Source organism: Ascaphus truei, chromosome 5 (genome assembly GCF_040206685.1).
Source record: "Ascaphus truei isolate aAscTru1 chromosome 5, aAscTru1.hap1, whole genome shotgun sequence".
NCBI lineage: Eukaryota > Metazoa > Chordata > Amphibia > Anura > Ascaphidae > Ascaphus > Ascaphus truei.
In genome coordinates this window covers 36,838,088-36,858,274 of record NC_134487.1, presented here as the reverse complement: position 1 = coordinate 36,858,274, position 20,187 = coordinate 36,838,088, and the positions used below count along the sequence as shown (strand labels likewise).

The 20,187-nt window shown below is 40.7% G+C and overlaps 2 protein-coding genes across 2 annotated transcripts in view; one reads left to right on the top strand and one right to left on the bottom strand.

Annotated features, from left to right (window-relative positions):
* Nucleotides 1-20,187, top strand: part of CCDC146 (coiled-coil domain containing 146) — a 182,314-nt gene that overhangs the window by 32,954 nt on the left and 129,173 nt on the right. The gene's annotated exons all lie outside the window — the stretch shown is intronic.
* Nucleotides 639-10,684, bottom strand: FGL2 (fibrinogen like 2). Its single transcript, XM_075599621.1, has 2 exons — nucleotides 10,008-10,684; nucleotides 639-3,908 (listed from the first exon to the last, which is right to left on the bottom strand). Exons 1-2 carry the CDS (start codon nucleotides 10,591-10,593, stop codon nucleotides 3,202-3,204), a joined length of 1,293 nt encoding a protein of 430 aa, XP_075455736.1. The 5' UTR covers nucleotides 10,594-10,684; the 3' UTR covers nucleotides 639-3,201.

Here is a 20,187-nt window from a genome sequence, read left to right as displayed (position 1 = left end):
CATGTATATTAAATGGATGTGAAAACATAGAAAATAGTATAATGACTTGCCAATGTCGAGGTTCTCTCACATTGAACTGTCTGCAAGGCTGGAGGCAGAGCCAGCTACAAAGAGCCTTTAAATAAGCTAACGCCACCAACAACAAATGACACCAAGATGCTTTTTGCTGTATTCTTCCTCTTCTCTTGAAAGGGGGGTGGAGGGGTGGTTCTTTAATTGATAATAACAGTTTATCTAGTTTGAGCCGGATCCTGATATGAAATCAGTATTGGATTGTGTTTTCAGTTGTGCCAAGATAGTCATACTTGTGCATCGTGAGGCCTTTTCTACATTGCTTTTATCTTATTTAAAGAGGCTTTGTAAGTATCTATGGTACCAATTACTAGGTCAGGTGATGGGCCATCAGTGGTCTTATGTCTTAGTGCTGCAAAGTAAAGATGTGCTAAAAGGTTTACCTTTTGATGGGTATTTTATATTTTCCATATGTTTTACATAGTAATACATTTTAAGCCCTTAAAGTGGAAAGGTGTAATATATTGCAGAAGTAGTGAAAATATTTGGATGCTGTATTGGTTCTGGGGAAAAAAAGTAAAGTAAATGCACAGTTTCATCAATATTAATAATAAGAAAAACAAAACTAAAAAGCAAAAGAAGTTTATTTTATTTTGTTGTGTATATATTACCACAGCATTTTCAAAAATATATACAAATATACAATGAATGCATCATTTTATATTAGAACATGTGAAACACCCACATTTACACAGTGCATGCACACATATATGTACGTGTGCTATCACAACTTAGAAATGACATGGAACGTTGGGAACAGTATTTAAGTTATAGGATAGATTAATTTATTTGGGTCTTTTCTTATTCCTGCCAATTAATAAGAGAACATTATATTATTTGTAGGCCAATCCCAGGAAAGTGCCAGAGATATTATTTATTATTTGATATAGTGCTTTTCTCCCAATGGGACTCAGCATTTCACAATGACAGTAAGGCGTGTAGTACAATGTATTAGACTTTCACAGGCACAGATAAAGGCAAGAGGAGGCTGGAATAGGTGATTCTCAACCAGGGTGTCAGGATTTCCTGGTGTGTCATAGCCACAAGCCAGGTTTGTCACAGAATTGTATACAGGAGGACAACATTTAGGACGATATACACATTGCAACTTTAAAAAGTTGAAAATTTAAACATTTCATTTGAATTTACAGAACCCCCCCTCGCCCCCCCCCCCCACCATATACTAAAATGATTATGCAGCATAGCTCAAATGAAAAACCATAGAATAAAATGAATAAGCAAGCCTCTGGTATAGTCTGGAGGTGGGGCAATTGTTAATTTCTCACTATTATTTAATTGACTTTGGGGCTTATTCTCTAAGGTGTGATAACGGAGATTACGTGCTATCGCATGAAAAGTCCCATTGACTTTAATGGGGCTTTTCATGCGATAGCATGTCATCTGCATTATCGCACCTTGCAGAACAATGGCCTATATCTTTCTCTTATCAGAATGTTGAGCTTATCTCTTCATCCAAAAATGAGTAACTATAATGACATATTGTATTCTATAAATTCACTGCGTTAGTGCCCACTGATTATGATCATAATTTACAAAAATGTACCCATAACCTATGAATCCAAGGTCATTCCAAAAATCAGTTCTCTCGGATAGCTGGGTGTAATGTACTCCACACATATAGGCCTATATATACCTAGCTATGCCATAAGATCTCTTCCAGCGCGAGAAGCCACTTTTACGGTCCATTGTACTGAATAGGCTGTAACGTGTCTTCTGTTACTGGATGCTGTCTTCTAGCCTATTACTGCTTAAATATATGAGTCATAATTAGGGCTTTCATAATAATACTTTACCAGAATATGGGTGGAATAACTACAGGAAGGGAATATACTGCAAGAAAGCATTAAGATTTAATTTATAATTTCTTCAGAAACAACTTCGAAAATGTTAATACCTTCAAATTATTAGGCTGTAGTCTTCCTAATTGTTACTTTATGTGACAGTGCCACATACCTGTTACAGATTTCTGTATACAGGTAGCTCAAGTATTTGGATTTATAGTTTGATTCACTTAGCTATAGACATTACCAGTACATGGTGTATTCCTATCACAAGAAGTAATTCTTATTGTAATATTAAGAAACAATATTTGGTTAGAAAGATATTCTCGAGAAGTTATCTTAAAATGTTAGATGTAAGTGATTGTCTTGTTTATGTTTATTTGTAAGATATCAAGATATACCACTAGATAGTACAATGTGGGAGAGACAATAATATATTAAACACACTGGCATGTATACATACAGTGGATAAGGTGGTCCCTGGTCTGAAGGGTGGGTCACTCTAATAGGATAGTCCTAAATATTTCTTCATTACTCACTATGAACCTTTTCAGTACAAATGTAGTCATGCTATTGACGTAAGGTGCAGAATTCTAGTAGCTGTATTGGTCCTGGAGGGACCATAGGGAGCTATTTATCAAGCTCTGAAACAAAGTTATAGAGAAACATTTTGAACACGCGTCTCTTAGGGGCTTATTCTATATCCTTCTAAACGGCCAATTGTGCAGTTTTTGGAATGCCCCATTGAAATAAATGTTAGAATGTGTCTGTTGCTTCGGCGCATATAGAAAAAGCCCTGTAGCATCAATGTATCAAGCAATTTTTCTCTTCCCTCTGCTAGTCTTGGGATTTGGGAAGAATTCACATAGAGCAATATAAGATGTCATGTAGGGTGCAGATATTAGAATTGGACATATCAAACTGTGTTTGTGGGCCTATCAGTTTTTTTTTACCATTTTACCCTGTGGCACAAAATCTCTGCCAAATCTATTTTGACAAAGATTTCAGGGAAAACAGATATGGGTCCAATATAAGAAATATTATTAAGAAGCATCTTACTTTTGAAATTGCTTGAGCATAAAGAGGCGTTGATACATGGCACAACCACATTTGCTTTCAGGCTGCAATACAGTATATTTTCTTGAGCAAACATGAATGTTTTTCTTTGATGTGGTTTGTACCATACATGGATGTTCAGGATGTCAAAAAAGTCTCTTCTAAAGAAAAACCCACAAACATCCTACTTCTGACAAGCACAACAACATATATAAAATACTTTCATGTCTGCCCAAAACAGGTGTCACATCTTGACAGTTATTACTTTCCATTAGGCTGCAAAACCTTTCGGTCTGACCATCATTTTGACAAACTTAAATGTTTGTCTGAAGCTATTTAGCTGCTCTGCTGCAACACTATGCCACGTGCCCCAGAAAATCCCATTGCGGACTCCCTTGTAGTCTTTATCGTAGTATTTGCCATTGAGGTTGGCAGACATGCATGCATCAAACCACCAGCCAGAACTATAGTAAGCCCCACAATTTCCAGAGGGGTATCTATCATTGTCTTTGTCTGGCGTAGTAAAGAATTTTTGATCATGGTTGTACTGTTTGCTAAAGTGCATTGCATCCCCAGCTGTACCACTGTAGCCACTGACCGATAAACGATATTTAAGATATTCATTGGCTACATAGAACTGGTCATACTTTGCATATTCTCTGATACCCTTAAAATCTTCAAGCTCAATTCTCAGCATCATATCACTGCTTCTGGTTAAGAGATGCAGTTTATCGTTTCCCAACCAAAACTCTCCGCTCAGGTTACCAAAGCCAATTTTATAGTCATTCCACGTTCTGTTGAAACTTGTGCTGCCATCTTTGCGTATTTGCACCAATGTCCATCCTCCTCCCATAGATTCCATGTCACAGTAAACTTCAAAGGTTTTATTCTTTGGATCAGGGGTGACTCTGTAAATCCCATTGACTTTTTTACCTGCTTTATAGTGGTCAGAGCAATCTTTGTAGATTAGTTGTATACCTGGGGGGAAAAGAGGAAACGTATTTAGCTATTTTATTTACTAAAACGTTACTGAGGAAATTATGCAGTATTTTAATCGCCCTTTTACTCAGGGGTGCTACAGGACGTTTGATCACCTGAATAGATCCTGTAGATCCAGGCTTTTAAATGATGTTGGGTATTGCGTGCGGCTTCACTTTTAATATGTACAATGACTTCAGGGACAGCATTGGCCCCTTCAGGCTTTTATATATTCCATCCCACCAACAGTACTCTGCTAATTAACTACAATTTGGACTAGCTGGGCCTGCTTAGGAGTGATCAGGAGCCTGATGTCAGTTGTTTTCTAATACTAAAAGCAGTACAGTACTGTATATAACATCTTGGAAATGCCACCCTGAAAATTATTATGCTACAGTATAAATTCAAAGAGTTTACCTACACGAGGGAACGATAAAACTACCAAAACCTTGTATGTAGGGTACAGAGGCACAAAAAGAATTTGAGATAAATCAATACTCTGCTGACCCCGTTAGTGCCTCTAGAGACGTGTATTGCTTTCCAAACAGCAATACAGAAACACTTACTGCAGAAAAGGACCTTTCTGTTGGTCATTACTGTGGGTTAGACTGGAGCAATGTTACCAAACACCACACAGACTCAAGATCACATCCATGGCAAGAATCTGTGCTTCAGAGCTAATTTATGTTTCATTAAAAAAAAAATCTAAAATGAAAGGGTATTAAAATGCGGAACATGTATAGAGATACCCAGAATTATTGCCCACAACACGTTTCCCTGTGAACATGAAATAACACTGAAACACTTTGAGGAAATTTGCAACGCTTGAGCTTGATTTGTTATTAAATTTTTGGTAAACAAAAGTGCAAAGCTATTAATCCTGGTTTTCTGTCGTTAGAATATAATGTTAACAGTGCTGCAAGAGGGACGGAAATACTAGTTATTTAGTACTGTACAGGATATCTAAGTACTTAAAAAATATATGGTATAGTCATAATATAGGTATTAACTTACAGACACCCAGAAACAGAGGAGTAAATGCTGCTGCTTTCACAACACATACAGATGAATTCGATGTTATTGCACCCGTTAACACTAGTTAATGCAATACATGACGTTGATAATGTTGCATGCTTTAAAGAGGCAATGAAATGCGTTACAATTGTTTTAGATGGAGCTGCAATATTTACGCTGTAGCGTTAACGTATCAAAACGCATTAATAGTCGCAATAGCATCTGCTACATCTGTACAATGCTAGAATCTGCATGTTTCTCAATCCATATTTTTGCAGCGCCCTCCCCATTTGTCCTCACTGCTGAAAACATTTTGCTGCCCCTCTCTTAGGGGCCTAGTTATTAAACTGTGGTAGTGGAATTTCTGTATAAAAATTGGCTGTCTCACTCTCTATTTCTCCTTCCTAGCAAAAGGCAAAAATGGCCCTACTTTGGGGATGAAGATACACGGTTTGTACATGCGATAACTATTTGATGAATATTGTCAGAAACAAATTTTTTTTATGTGAAAATGCTATTATTACAGTTTAATCAATACGCCCCTAAGTCGTCATGAGTGAATATTTCCATTATACTGGAGCTTCATCTCCAAGTTCTCCCCTACCCTCGATATCCTACACAACTATTTAATTCCATTTTTGGACAAGTGGGCACTAGCTGCTTACTGTGTATAATGGAAATAGCAATAAGTGGAGGAGGCTTTTGTAAGTATTCTTTTAGTCCTTCTATTTATCTATCTATCTATGGATTTATATACAGGTATGGATATAGGTTTAACATATACTGTATACCAGTCACAAACTTGCATTGAAAAAAGCATAGATACTTTGGGCATGTGTATTTGTAGTAATTCTGTAGCACAAGTCTCCACCTGGGATCATGCACGTTATGTTTGTTATGCTAATGTAGGAAACCTGGATTCCTTGTTAAAATTACAAAATAAAAATGTGCCTTATTTAACTACTCAAGTAGCTATATGAAATTCTTTAGCCGTACATAATCTAAAAATGATGCCTACTTTCCTTTAAACTAAAACAGTAATGATGTAATTAATGTTAGATAAGTGTACCAGCTAGTAAACTAAAGCTGTCTCACATTTTAATCTGGTCGGTAACTGTTACATACACCTATAACTTATTTTATCTTTAAATGTTCATGCAATGTCTTTATACATAATATATAACCCAGTTCACCTAATGTAATCGTGTATTTGTAACCATGTATCTGTCATTATAACTCTGTGCCAGGACATACTTGAAAACGAGAGGTAACTCTCAATGTATTTGTATTTCCTGGTAAAAAATTTTATTAATAAATGTATTGTGCCTTTTAAACAGCAGTAACTGGCAAGCTTCTTGGATAGCAGCCAGATAATTGTAAACCTGGACTGGTAGCCTAAAGGACACCAACATTTTCCTCTACTAGAGATGCATGAAGCTTTCACCTGAGTTTGCGAACCATGCAAAATTAGCCCTTGTTTTCACAAATAAAGTTACTAATCAGTCAGAGCTGAGTAACAGCACGGTCATAATTCACCAGGCACTTCAAATAATCAGAGAAGACCGCTCCTCTCCAGCAAATGCCCTCTTTCAGGCTATGGATGGGAGTTGGCATCAATAGACAAGAATTAAAATGCTTGGCGAATCACGTGCGGATTATTACCAAGCTGTAATATATTGGTGAATTGGTAATATTTTCACTGAAACGGTGAATTGGTGTAAATGTATGTTTTTGGGAAACTTTTAGCACTTAAAAGTACTGGTTCGCCAGGAATCAATTTTGGTCCTAAAATCGTGGAAAGGTTTTCAGATCTCTATCGAGTACATAGTACAATATGGGGAAGGATTCACATACTGATATGTACACATACGATTTGCATATTCATATGTACTGTAAACATACGAGTTACAAGGTTCTTCCTGGTCAGAGAAGCTTACAATTTGGTGCAGCATTCTAGTAGATGTATTGATCCTGGAGGAACCCAGGAGAGCTTTTTATCAAGCTCTGAAACATACATGACAAGAAGCATTTTTAACCTGTGTGCCTTATTGTGAATGCATCAAGCTATTTGTCTTCCCTCTGTGTTTGAAATTTGGCAGACTCTACATAGATCAATTTGAGAAGTTAGGGAGGCGATGTAGGACACAGATATTCTTGCCAGCTAATAGAATGCACCCAGTCTTTCAACTCAATTCTATATCAGTATTTGAGTTGACTTGATGACAATTAATTATTCAGCTTTTCTACCCATAGTTACATAGTAGATGAGGTTGAAAAAAGACATATGTCTTATGTATCAGACTTCGGCAAGTGTTTCTCTGATGTTTTAATAGGGGCCTTATTCTATGTATTTTGAAGCGGCCAATCAGCCATTATCTTCATCGCCTGTTGAGTTGAATGGTATGTGTGTCCTCTTATTCATCTAACTACTTGGCTTGACAGCTAACTAGTGCTGGAGAAGTAGATATTGCTAAATGGTTTTAATCTGTTTCATGACATTGGAAGTAACTTTACCATAACTTTATAGATAAGGGTAATAGGAAAGATGACTGCAGTTACAAGGGTTGGCTTTCTTATTAGGAAAGGGTGGACAATGTATCAGCACATTAGACAATTTCCCCTAGCAGTTATTTATTCATTAACCGGACGTATATCTTTGCAGCTGTTTCTTGGAGATAACATATTATAAACCTATCACCATCCATAACTTTCTATCCAGCAGGTTTGAAAGGAAATGACACAGCTTCATGTCCCACAGAAATCATAAACAGTAATATTTCACTCCGGTCTTATTCAGGAAAAGCTTCTAGTACAGGAAACTTATTTTATTTTGTTCAGTAGAGTATATTGTAAAGGTTCAGCAATGCCAATTGCTATATGTGACGTGGGACTACTAAGACGTGTAATGAATCAGTCATATATCCTATAGAACCACATAAGCCACTATGAGAAGCAGCCAATTTGTATAATATAAGTGAAAAAGGTTATGCTTTTTAATATGTAGATTGAAAAAACATACAGTACCATTGTTTAAAAAAAAAAAAAAAAAGAAGAAGTGTAGTCTGTACATATGCAAGGTGTAAAACAATATTTTGTGGATACGCAGCTTCTAAATAAGTACAGTATGGTGCAAACATTGTAGCACTTCACCTCCCCCCCCCCCTTTGTGTTCTGCTTATATATTTTAATTTTGGGTAATTTTTAAGAGTTCTGTGAAGCTGCAGTGCTAAGCAGTGGCAAAATGTTGCTAAGAATGCATTGTGCCATGGATCATTGTGCCATCATTATTAAAGCAGCAGGGCTATTTAGTCACGTTCAGTGTTGGCTGAGTAGGTTGCTCTTTGCATAGCCATATGAACCATGGTGCTCTGAATCTCAATATTTACCCATGACATAGACAGTGCCGACAGCTATACCTTAACTGGCCTTGGGAGCAGTTTCAAATAGAAAGCCGAAGCCTATGGATATACTGTATAGTTGGGCTTGAATACACAAGTTTGTGGGTGCCCTTACTCCTTTAAGCCCCTTGGCCAAAATCGCTTAATCCTTGTGCCTTTACAGTGAGATCATTTTATATTTGAATGTATGTTTCCTCAGCTATACTAATAGAGCCATGTTACCTGCATTATCGCTTTTCTCCGATGTGCTCTAGCATGTCACTACAGCTTTAAGTAGCCCATGTGGAGTATTTTGGAATACAGAAAGCAAAACTCTCACTTACTTAAATGCTTTGCCAAGTCTTTCCGTTGAAAAACACACAATGACCAGCTGCGGACGCCAGTTCGTGCAGACACCTGTGGCTGTGTAGATATGTAGATATGCTGTGAAGCGCTATGTACATTTTATGGCGCTATACAAATAAAGACATACATACATACATATATATATATATATATATATATATATATATATATATATATATATATATATATATATATATATATATACACACACACACATTTCTTTTATCTATTTCTATCGTTTTTCTGCCCAAGTTGATGTTGCTTTTTCTATCAAATCATCAAGCAAAAGTCTTTTTAGACATTTGGGGGGCTCTGTATGAACATTAAAAAAAAGTGTTCCTTGGTACAGCTGTTTACAAGCTGAGAAGCTTGCTAAGCGAGTTTCTTCCATTTGTCAAAAAGGGTTAATCAAGGATGTTTAATCCTCGTTACACCTGACAGAGTTTTTTGATGCTAGAAAAAGAGGAAGGAAAGGTCAGCCATAGACGTGGAATTTGATGCATTGTATTATCTGTGTGTGGCTCAGTTTATTTTCATTATCTTCCTCTATGAACACTACCCATCGGGCTAGCTGTCACATATTAAGGGAAAATTGGTACAACTGGGCATGTACAGTATGTATCAAGGCAAAAGTGGGGAAATTCTGGGGCACAAAATCTGCACCATATATTACATCAACAAAAAATCCCATTGGAATCAATAGAATTTTATTTGATACATATGGTGCATATACTGTAAGTTTCATACTTATAAATATTATATATAAATATATCATAATTGCTACTAGACCTAATTGATGTTCAGTAACTTAAACTTGTTTTCCTTGTGATATGGAGCAAGTGGATCATTTTGATAAATATCACCCTAGAGCCCTTTGATTTTTTTACAATTCCTTTTGTGTTGGGAATTATTGTCCGCTGCACACTGTGCTGTGAAACCGTCTATCTTTTGCTAGGGAAGATTTAAGCCTTATCTATTTATAACATGATATAATCAGTTTCTTATATGAAAGCAAGTAGCACAACTTCAGATAATCCCTTATTTTGATGATCAAAATAGAAAGTCCAAAGAACTAGATCATTTCTCTAGCAAGAATAATAATATCATGTATTATATCATTGGTTCTATTATCAAGAGGCAATTAGTACTATTATCATCAAATGTAATCAGGAAAACTTTAATGAACCCTCTGGCTGCCAGATGTTTCTAGCAGGTCACACTGGCAGTGAATGGGATAATAGAAGCATTTATAATATTGCTATTATTATTACTGTGTTTATTAGCAAACTAACCTGGGCATATAATTAGTACAGTAATCATGTGTAAATAAGACCAGACTTACTTGGAAGTGCTTCCAACAAAGGGCAGTTGCTGGAGCATTTGTTGTCCAGGCTGTTCAGCTTATAGGTTAAGTTTGCCATCCTGTTGTCGACATAATTTTCGACATTGTTGATATTCAGTGGGTTCATCGTCTCCAGTTGACCTTGCAGGGTGTTAATCTGGTTCTTTGCGTTCTTCAGGCTGATGGACATCTTTTTCACCTTTGACTGTAGCTCCTGTATCTGGTTACTTTGGCCGCTTTCTGGAAGCTCTGACACCTGCTGCTCATGGCTCTCTTTTTCCAGGTTGTCGTCCGCCTGCAGCTTGCAGTCTTGACATGATCTCCGTATGTTATTTACCATTTCTTTAAGGCTCTGGACTTCCTTGAGTGTCTTTTCAAGCAGCTGAAACTGTTTAGGTAACTGAATAGTCATCGGGGGCAGGTTTATTTGGTAGGGACAGTTATCATCTTCATCACATTTGCCCCCATTTTTCATCTTAATAGGACAAGCATTGGCCACCTTTTCTACTAAAGTATTTTCTTCTTCTGTCCCAGCAAGCACAGTTGACATAGCGACTAACATTGTTAAGTAAAAAAAAGTCTTCATCTTTGCAGAGGCTGCGAATCTTCTGGGGAGTAAGTGAAAGTGCACCAGTTTATATAGAAGCAGCAGCCTGTGCTGTATGAGAGAGCCCTTACTGTTCCCAGAAATGGGTGGGAGCTCTTACATAATAACGTCACAGAAAATGTTAAGGAGAAGTGGTAGTTCCAGCTAAATAAAATTCTGCTGAACCAACTTATTCTTCTGTTTTGTAACGTGCACAAGTCCCATCAGGGGTTCACAGAAGGGGGGGCTACATTAAATGCAGTTTCCGTGTTCCCTGATTTATAAAAACCTAATAGTTTGTTCTTCCTTCTAACCTTCTAACAATTCATGCTTTTTGCAATGATTTCCTTGCTGACGAGGTTTAGCTTGGTCAGGGGTTCTATGTTGCAGTATAGTCTATGATGTTATACTACTGGGGTTCTGATATGAAGAATGAAAAGAAGTGCCCCATAGCACTCAAGGGCTGATTTAAAACTTGGTCTGGTCGTGAAGAATAAAAATAAATCCGATTTCTTCTTCCTTAATAGCAAGGTATTCACCTGCACTATGCTAATTAAAAATGTATGTTATGTACTGTATATACTATATTTAGAAAAAATAAATAAAAACAATGAAAGTTTATAGTGAAAAGTGGATGTGATCCTGGTCCAATTTGCAAATGTTCATGAAAATGTATTAGGAAATGTGCACAAACGCGAAAGGTTACTGAGAAGTTTCGGTAAATTGTTTTCTTTTTTTTAATTTTAACCATTTTTTTTAGAGTCTTATTGAATTTCATCAAGAGCATTGTGGAAATACAAAAAGCTGGGATGGTGATGGAATTACTGTAGAAATGGAAAGGTCGATTTAAAAAAAACCTGCAAACTTAATTTAATAATTGAGGATGATGTGAATATGATATTGGGGATTTGGGGAACATTTGACAATTTCCCCACTTTTTCGCTAATTACGTATATCTGAAATTCACCAACGTCCTAAACGCATAAGGAAGATATTAGTTGCAAGGTGGCATAGGACAGCATAGTATATATGGGCCTTATAAGTAGGGTGACCAGATTTACAAAAGTAAAAACCGGACACCTTCAAAAAATATTTATAAACCAGATTACATCCCCAACTGCGCCCCTTCTCATTTATGTCTCTTCACCCCTCTCTGTCCCCCCTTCTCTCATACACACACCCCATTCACTCTCTCCCCCTCCATCCCTCCATTCTCTCTCTCCCCATCTCTCAGTTCCCTCTCCCCCCCATCCCTCCATTCTCTTTATCCCCCCATCTCTCCATTCTCGTTCCACCCTACCCATTCTGTCGCTCTCCCCATTCTCTGTGTCGCTCTCCCCATTCTCTGTGTCGCTCTCCCCATTCTCTGTGTCGCTCTCCCCATTCTCTGTGTCGCTCTCCCCATTCTCTGTGTCGCTCTCCCCATTCTCTGTGTCGCTCTCCCCATTCTCTGTGTCGCTCTCCCCATTCTCTGTCTCTCTCTCTCCCCCATTCTCTGTCTCTCTCTCTCCCCCATTCTCTGTCTCTCTTTCTCTCTCTCCCATTCTGTGCCTCTCTCTTTCTCTCTCTCCCATTCTGTGCCTCTCTCTTTCTCTCTCCCCATTCTGTGTCTCTCTCTCTCCCCCATTCTCTATGTCTCTCTCCCCCATTCTCTATGTTTCTCTCCCCCATTCTATGTGTCTCTCTCTCTCCCCCATTATCTGTCTCTCCTTCTCTCTCCCCCATTCTCTGTGTCTCTCTCCCCATTCTCTGTATCTCTTTCCCTCTCCCCCACTCTCTCTGTGTGTGTCTCTCTTACCCCATACTCTCTGTGTGTCTCTCTCCCCCATTCTCTGTGTCTGTCTCCCCATTCTGTGTCTTTCTCCCCATTCTGTGTCTGTCTCCCCATTCTGTGTCTGTCTCCCCATTCTATGTCTGTCTCCCCATTCTGTGTCTGTCTCCCCATTCTGTGTCTGTCTCCCCATTCTGTGTCTCTCTCCCCATTCTGTGTCTCTCTCCCCATTGTGTGTGTGGTGTGTTGTGTGTAGCATGGGTGGGGGGGGGGGGGGGGGGGGATGAGAAGCCATCTTGAGCCCTGGCAGCAGACACTGGAAGTCCTCACTGACTCACTTCCGGGTCTCACTGCTGGGGTTCCGCTGAAGCTAACCCCGCCCCCACCCTCTGCCGCTGCAGTCAGACCTGGCCTCTGCTCTCCTTCTCTCCTCTCTGCCAGCATTCTCTGCTCTCTGCTGCCCCCCCCCCCTCTCTGATGGTCAAAACCGGGACAGGCATTAAAAAAACGGGACTGTCCTAGCTATACCAGGACATCTGGTCACCCTACTTATAAGATTTACAGGACTCATGTAATCTAAAGCCTAAATATTATGGTAAATGATATACTCCGTTTAGTAACTTTGGCACAGGTCCCAGATTATTGTGAACCTTTGCTTAATTACATAAATTGTATCCACAGATTTAATGTTTCAGTAAATAAAGAACTAGTAAAGTATGTAAACTTTGTACATGTTAAAATGTTTGGCGCACAGCGCACATTAATGTTCAATGTTACAGCAAGTCAATAAGAATTTGCACAAAGTAGTACAAGAGGTGAAATCGCCCCTATCTGCGCACAATAACCATTTACAGCAGTGATATTTGCTTGAAAACTGTGGATTTTAAGTTATTAAGGGACAAAGTAGAGCCACAGTATTGAATGCCAAGTTAAACTTGAGCGAAAGGAAAATCTCTAACACTTGTTTGGGTTTCTATAGCAACAATTATTTTCATAGCAACACCAAATCTTTGATAATCTTTTGTTTCTGTACAGCCTGATTTCACATTTAGCATTTTCAGTGCTGAGTCGGCTGACCTCTTCATGTACTGTAGGCTGTTATGTGCTATTGCATTAAACGCATAATGCATTTTTCAGCTCTGACAGCATCGTACACAGATATCCAGATGACTCCATGAAGTCGAGTTTGACCTAGGGGTCACACTCGACTCCTCTCTCACATTCTCCTCACATTCAAAACGTATTTAAAACCTGTCGCTTTTCCTCCGCAATATCACTAAGATACGCCCTTTCCTCTGTTGCTCGACCGCTAAAACTCTGACTCAGGCCCTCATTCTCTCCCGTATCGATTACTGTAACCTCCTGCTGTCCGGTCTTCCTGTCTCTCAACTGTCTCCCCTACAATCTCTATCCTAAACGCTGCAGCCAGAATCACTCTACTATTTCCTAAATCTCTGTCTCAGTGTCTCCCCTGCTGAAATCACTCACCTGGCTTCCTATCAAATCCCTCATCTCACACTCAATTCTCCTCACTTTTAAAGCTTTACGCTCTTCCTCATATCTCAGCACTAATTTTTCACTATGCACCATTCCGACTCTTGCGTTCCACTCAAGGATGTTTTCTCTCTACCCCCTTTTGTATCTAAAGCCCTCTCCCGCCTTAAACCTTTCTCACTGACTTCCCCACACCTCTGGAATGCCCTCCCCCTCAATATCAGACTAGCACCCTCTCTATCCACCTTTAAGACCCACCTTAAAACAAACCTGCTTAACGAAGCATATGAGTAGCTCCGTGGCTAATACTTTACACCTGATACATAAAGCTTGGCCCCTTGCAGGTGCACCTACCAGAACGCCCTCCTACTGTCTCTGTACGTTCTTCCTACCTTCCAATTAGATTGTAAGTTTCTCGGAGCAGGGACTCCTTTTCCTAAATGTTACTTTCATGTCTGAAGCACTTCTTCCCATTATGTGTTATTTATATTATTTGTTATTTATATTATTGTCGTGTGTATTACTACTGGAAAGCGCTATGTACATTAATGGCACTATATAAAGACATACATGCATACATACATGTGATTGACTTCTAGGTTGAATATCCGCAGCAAGAGCATTGTTTGTAAGCACACAAGTCAGACTTTAGCATTCACAGTTTGCTGTGTTGCTGATATCAGCCGAGTGATCATAGAGATTTTACCGATCCCAATTCTCACTTGCCACCTTCCAATCCCTTCTCCACCAATACACCACCACTCTCAAATCGCAAAAACAAATATACTATAACACCCTTAACAACTCACTATCACCTCAGCCACACAACCTGTTTTCCACTCTAAACAATCTTCTACAACCCTCCACATCTCTCTCGCCTAAGCCACACTCTCCACTCTCAGCCACGGATCTTGCCTCCTACTTACATCTGTGCTTCCTTCCTCACTGCTGAAGTCCTCTACTTTCCTGCTTCCTCCTCCCTTCCATCCCAATCCTCACTATCTACCCCTCCCCTTCTGTTCGCAACCTTTGACCCTTCCCACCTCTTCGCCCAACACATCTCCTCCATTACCACCTGTCGCTACCACGTATACTACATAAGAAAAATGTGTCAACTCATTACTCTCTCCTCGGCCAAACGTCTCACCTATTCTCTCATCTTCCCCTGTCTCGACTACTGTAACTCCCTTCTCCCCAGTCTTTCCCATACCCCTCCAACAAATCCAAAATGCTGCAGTCCGTACTCTTCTCAATATTCCCCCACTCTGCCCATGCTACCCCTCTCCACTCACAATTTCACTGGCTACTGTAAAGGTTCCAGTCCAGGCTTTGGCTGGAACCCGCCCCTACCTGGCTGCTGTGGACATTTTGATTACTGGCAGACTGCTATATTGGCTGCACCTGTTCAAGGGCTTAAATAGCAGCCAGTGACTTCTAGCCCATGCCTGAGCATTGTGTATGTTTCCCTATGCTCCTGGCCACATTGGGTTCTAGTTACTGAGCCTTCCTTGTTCGTGTGACTTCCCTGTTCCTGAGGCTAGCCGTTTGCTGTGCCAAGCCTGTTGCTAAGCCTTCCTTGTTCGTGAGCCATCCCTGTGGCTTCCATGTTCCGGAGGCTAGCCCTGTGGCTTCCATGTTCCGGAGGCTAGCCCTGTGGCTTCCATGTTCCGGAGGCTAGCCCTGTGGCTTCCATGTTCCGGAGGCTAGCCCTGTGGCTTCCATGTTCCGGAGGCTAGCCCTGTGGCTTCCATGTTCCGGAGGCTAGCCCTGTGGCTTCCATGTTCCGGAGGCTAGCCCTGTGGCTTTCATGTTCTGGAGGCTAGCCTGTTCATTTGGATTCCTTGATGCTGACCCCGGACTGAGACCCTGACCTCGCTGCCTGCCGCCTGCCCTGACCCTTTGCTTGTTACCTGGACTTTACCAGCCCTGACCGACTACGGATAATCTTACAGGACTCTGCCCTCAGGCTCTGGTCGGTTAATTTGCATCCCTACCTCAGCCCTGCGGGTCCGCTACCTGATCAGAGACAAGCGCCGTCACAGCTACCCATCCAACAACATTCCCTCTTCAAATTCCTCACCCTGGTCTACAATTATCTCCATTATCTCCCCCACCTTACCTTTCAGCACTCATTTCTCACTACACTCCTTCCCGACCTCTTTGCTCCCTGACTGCCACAGCCCTCACTCCCCTTCCAGCCCCCCTGGAGGAATAAAAACAGAAGGCACTACTACTTAAAAATACAATTATTCTTAATGAAGCAATATTAGGCTTCTGTATCCTATAAAACTAAGTAACAACAGTACAAAAGGAGACTTTTATGATAACAAATGTAAAATTGCACCGTGGAGAACTTTTCTGTTGATCCTTTAATCTCTTTACCGCCAGAGTGAACATTAAGAAACACATTGCAAAAGGAATACAGGGACACCAGAGACACTTTTTATAAAATATGTTCCCCTATTTGTTTAAAGGAGCAGTCCTGTCTAGCCATTTCTCCCCCCCGGCCCCTTTTTTGTTTTGCATAGATAGGAAACAGGGGGGGGGCTCCGGGGTACACCTGGTTTCTGTGATACCTACCGGGAAAGGTGCATCAAGGGAAATAAAATGGTGTTTAACCCTTTGGGTGGCCCAGGACATAGTCACTACGTCATGGGGACTGGGACTCCGGAGGCATCTTAACGTAGTGACCGCGTCATGCTCAGTAGAGGTCTTGCTGCTTTGATCGCGCCTTGAGTTCCCATGAAGCTCAGGACATGATCTGCCCAGTGAAGAAACAGAGGAGAAGGGCTCTTCTGTTTCCTGCAGAATGGCCATGGTGGTCACATGACCACACTGCTGGATGGGTCTTTGCACTCAAAGCCCCTCCGGCACTCAAAGGGTTAAATCTTTCGCATTTAGGGTTGCCATGTGGCTTCTCAAAAAATTCTGGACACAATATTATTTATTTATTTTATTTATTTATAAAATATTTTACCAGGAAGTAATACATTGAGAGTTACCTCTCATTTTCAAGTATGTCCTGGGCACAGAGTAAAACAAATAATACATGGTTACAAGTACAGTTACATAAATGAACAGGGTATACATTATATACAAGACATTGCGTGCACAGTTAAAGAAAATATATATTATGAGCGTATGAAACAGTTACAGACCAGATTAAAGTGTGAGACAGCCTTAGATTTGAAAGAAGTTAAGCTGGTGGTGGATATGAGAGTCTCTGGTAGGTTGTTCCAGTTTTGGGGTGCACGGAAGGAGAAGGAGGAACGTCCGGATACTTTGTTGAGCCTTGGGACCATGAACAGTTTTTTGGAGTCTGATCTCAGGTGATAGGTGCTGCATGTGGTAGGGGTGAGGAGCTTGTTCAGGTAGCTGGGTAGCTTGCCCAGAAAGTATTTGAGGGTGAGACAGGAAAGGTGAACTTTGCGCCTAGACTCTAGTGATGACCAATCTAGTTCTTTGAGCATTTCGCAGTGATGTGTGTTGTAGTTGCATTGGAGAACAAAACGACAAATTGAATTGTAGAGGGTGTCAAGTTTACTAAGGTGGGTTTGAGGAGCCGAGCCATATACTATGTCTCCATAGTCAATAATTGGCATTAGCATCTGCTGTGCAATACGCTTTCTGACCAGGAGACTTAGGGAGGATTTGTTCCTGTAAAGTACCCCTAGTTTGGCATAGGTCTTTGGCATAGGGTATCAATGTGCATCCCGAATGTTAAGTGGGAGTCAAACCATAAGCCCAGGTATTTAAAACTAGTGACAGGTGTTAGGGTGGTGTTAGCGTTGGTTCTAATCAGGAGCTCAGTCACTGGAAGCTTTAAAAATTTAGTCTTGGTCCCAAATACAATTGTTACAGTCTTGTCAGTGTTTAAAAACAGTTTGTTTTGGGAAATCCAGTTTTCGAGTCTCAAAAAGTCAGACTGAAGTATGTGTTGAAGGTCAGAGAGGCTATGGCTGTGTGCATATAGGATTGTGTCATCTGCATACATGTGTATTGAGGCTTCCTTACAAGCTGTGGGAAGATCATTAATGAACACTGAGAAGAGTAGGGGCCCCAGAACAGAGCCTTGCGGGACACCACAGGTGATATCCAGGGGGTTGGAGTTAGAGCCTGAGATGGACACATGTTGGGATCTTCCTGATAGGTAGGACTGAAACCAGTTTAAAGCATGTTTCCCTATTCCAGAGCTCTGGAGTTTGTTAAGCAGGATAACATGATCAACTGTGTCAAAAGCCTTTGCAAAATCTAGGAATACTGCACCAGTGAGTTGTCCCCATTCCATTCCACACTGGATTTCATTGCAAACCTTTAGCAGGGTAGTTACGGTGGAGTGTTTGGGACGAAACCCAGACTGGAATTGGCTAGGGAAATTTGTCTTGGTGTAGAAATCGCTTAATTGGGAGTGGACACATTTTTCCATAACTTTGGATAGAATTGGGAGAAGTGAGATTGGCCTGTAGTTTGAGACAGTGTTTTTGTCCCCACTTTTGAAGATTGGGACAACTCTGGCAGTTTTCCAGGTCTTAGGGATATGGCCTGCAGACAGGATAGAGTTGACTATGGACGCAATTGGTTTGGCAATGGCTGGGGCACCAAGTCGTAGGAACCTAGATTGTAGTAAGTCGGGTCCACATTGGCTGCTTAGTTTTAGTTTGAGGAGCGCTTGTGTAATCTCCTCTTCAGATACTGGGCTAAATTGAAAATTGTGGGCAGTGTTGGGAGCGGGTGGGACTGTAGGGATACTCCCAGGATGAGATTCATGTTTGGGGATTGTGCTGCGTTTCGCTAATAAGTTAGTGGCACACCCCACAAAGTAATCATTGAATGCATTTGCAATGTCAGTGTGGTTTGTCAGAGTAATATCCCCCTTAGTGATATTACTTGGTTGTTGATGGTTAGGAGGCTGGAATATATTGTTGATAACCTTCCAGAAGTTAGCTGGGTTTGATGTATTTTGGTGGAGATTGTCAGAGTAATATTGTGCTTTTGCATGCCTTGTTTGCCTTGTGCACATGTTCCGCATGCATCTGTAGTGACTGAGATCCTTGGTAGTGCCAGTTACTTTGTAGCTTTTCCACTAGGCATACCTGAACTGGTAGAGTGCTATAAGGTCAGTTGTAACCCATGGAAGGTGGGCCCCCGTACCCTTATTTTGCGTAGTGGAGCATGGGTATCGCAGAGTTTTAAGAACTCGGATTGGAAATAGTCTAGCGCAGAATCGGGGTCGGGAATTAAATTGAATCTGTGCCATGGGCAGTTGGTAAGATCATCCAGAAACTGTTGTGGGTTAAAGTTTTTAAATGTTCTAGTGAGGAGAACTTTAGGGCTTGATTGGGGCGGTTTAATTTTTCTTACACAGTACACTATTGCATGGTCACTGAAAATGTCAGGAAGGATGCCAGAGGATTGGATTCTGCTGGGGTTTGAAGAGAGAATCCAGTCTAGCAAGGAATGGTTATGCGATTTCAGGTTTATCCGTGTGGGTTGGGAAATGAGTTGTGATAGGTTAAGTGACTTGAGTTGTATCTGGATTTTGTGGTTTTTAGGGTCAAGCCAATTGAAGTTGAAATCCCCAAGAACTAGCAGCTCACTCTTCTCATTCAGAGAGGAAATGGAGCCAAGAAATTGGGTGATATCAGTCAGGGATTGTAGAGGGGCTTTAGGGGGGCGGTAGATGCCAGCAAGCAAGATAGGCTTAGAAAAGGGGAGGCAGATTTTGCCAACTAGAGTTTCAAAAGAGGGTGGGCTTGGTGGGCAATTTAACAGTGTAAATTGTAAGGTGTCTGCAATATAAAATAACACCCCTCCTCGTCTCTTTGACCTATCTCTCCTAAAAATGGAGTATCCCTGAATGGCAATATGTGCATCAGGAGTTTTAGGGGTTAGCCATGTTTCTGTAAGAACGATGGCTTTGGGTTTATGCACAAGGCACCATGCCCTTACTTCATCCAGTTTGGGCAGCAGGCTCCGAATATTTATATGGGCGACAGATAGCCCTTTTTGGAATTTAAAGGTGGAATTCTCAGGGGCATGGGACAGAGCTGAAATGGGAGGACCTGGATTAGGTTCAATATCACCTGCTAAAGAGAGTAATAGTATGAGTAGAAATGTGGTTAGTTGTTTGCAAGTTGTAGATTTGTGGTGTTTGCCATTAGAGTGAGCAGTGGTTGGTGTGCTGGTTTTTAGAGTTCTCCACCAACATTCAGTAGATAGTGCAAGGCTTTTGAGTAGTCCAGGGTGTATGGTGATGTTGGGTGTGGGCCAGGATGGAGGAGTTTGTAGTGGATAGAGGGAGTAACATCTCCATGAGGCCAGGAGAAAGA

Bases quoted from the DNA above. Each gene is read 5' to 3' on its own strand.
- FGL2 (XM_075599621.1), bottom strand. From the start codon at position 10,593: ATGAAGACTTTTTTTTACTTAACAATGTTAGTCGCTATGTCAACTGTG. The intron at 3,909-10,007 runs GTAAGTCTGGTC...TTTTCCCCCCAG, and splicing joins TTTGTTGGAAGCACTTCCAA to GTATACAACTAATCTACAAA.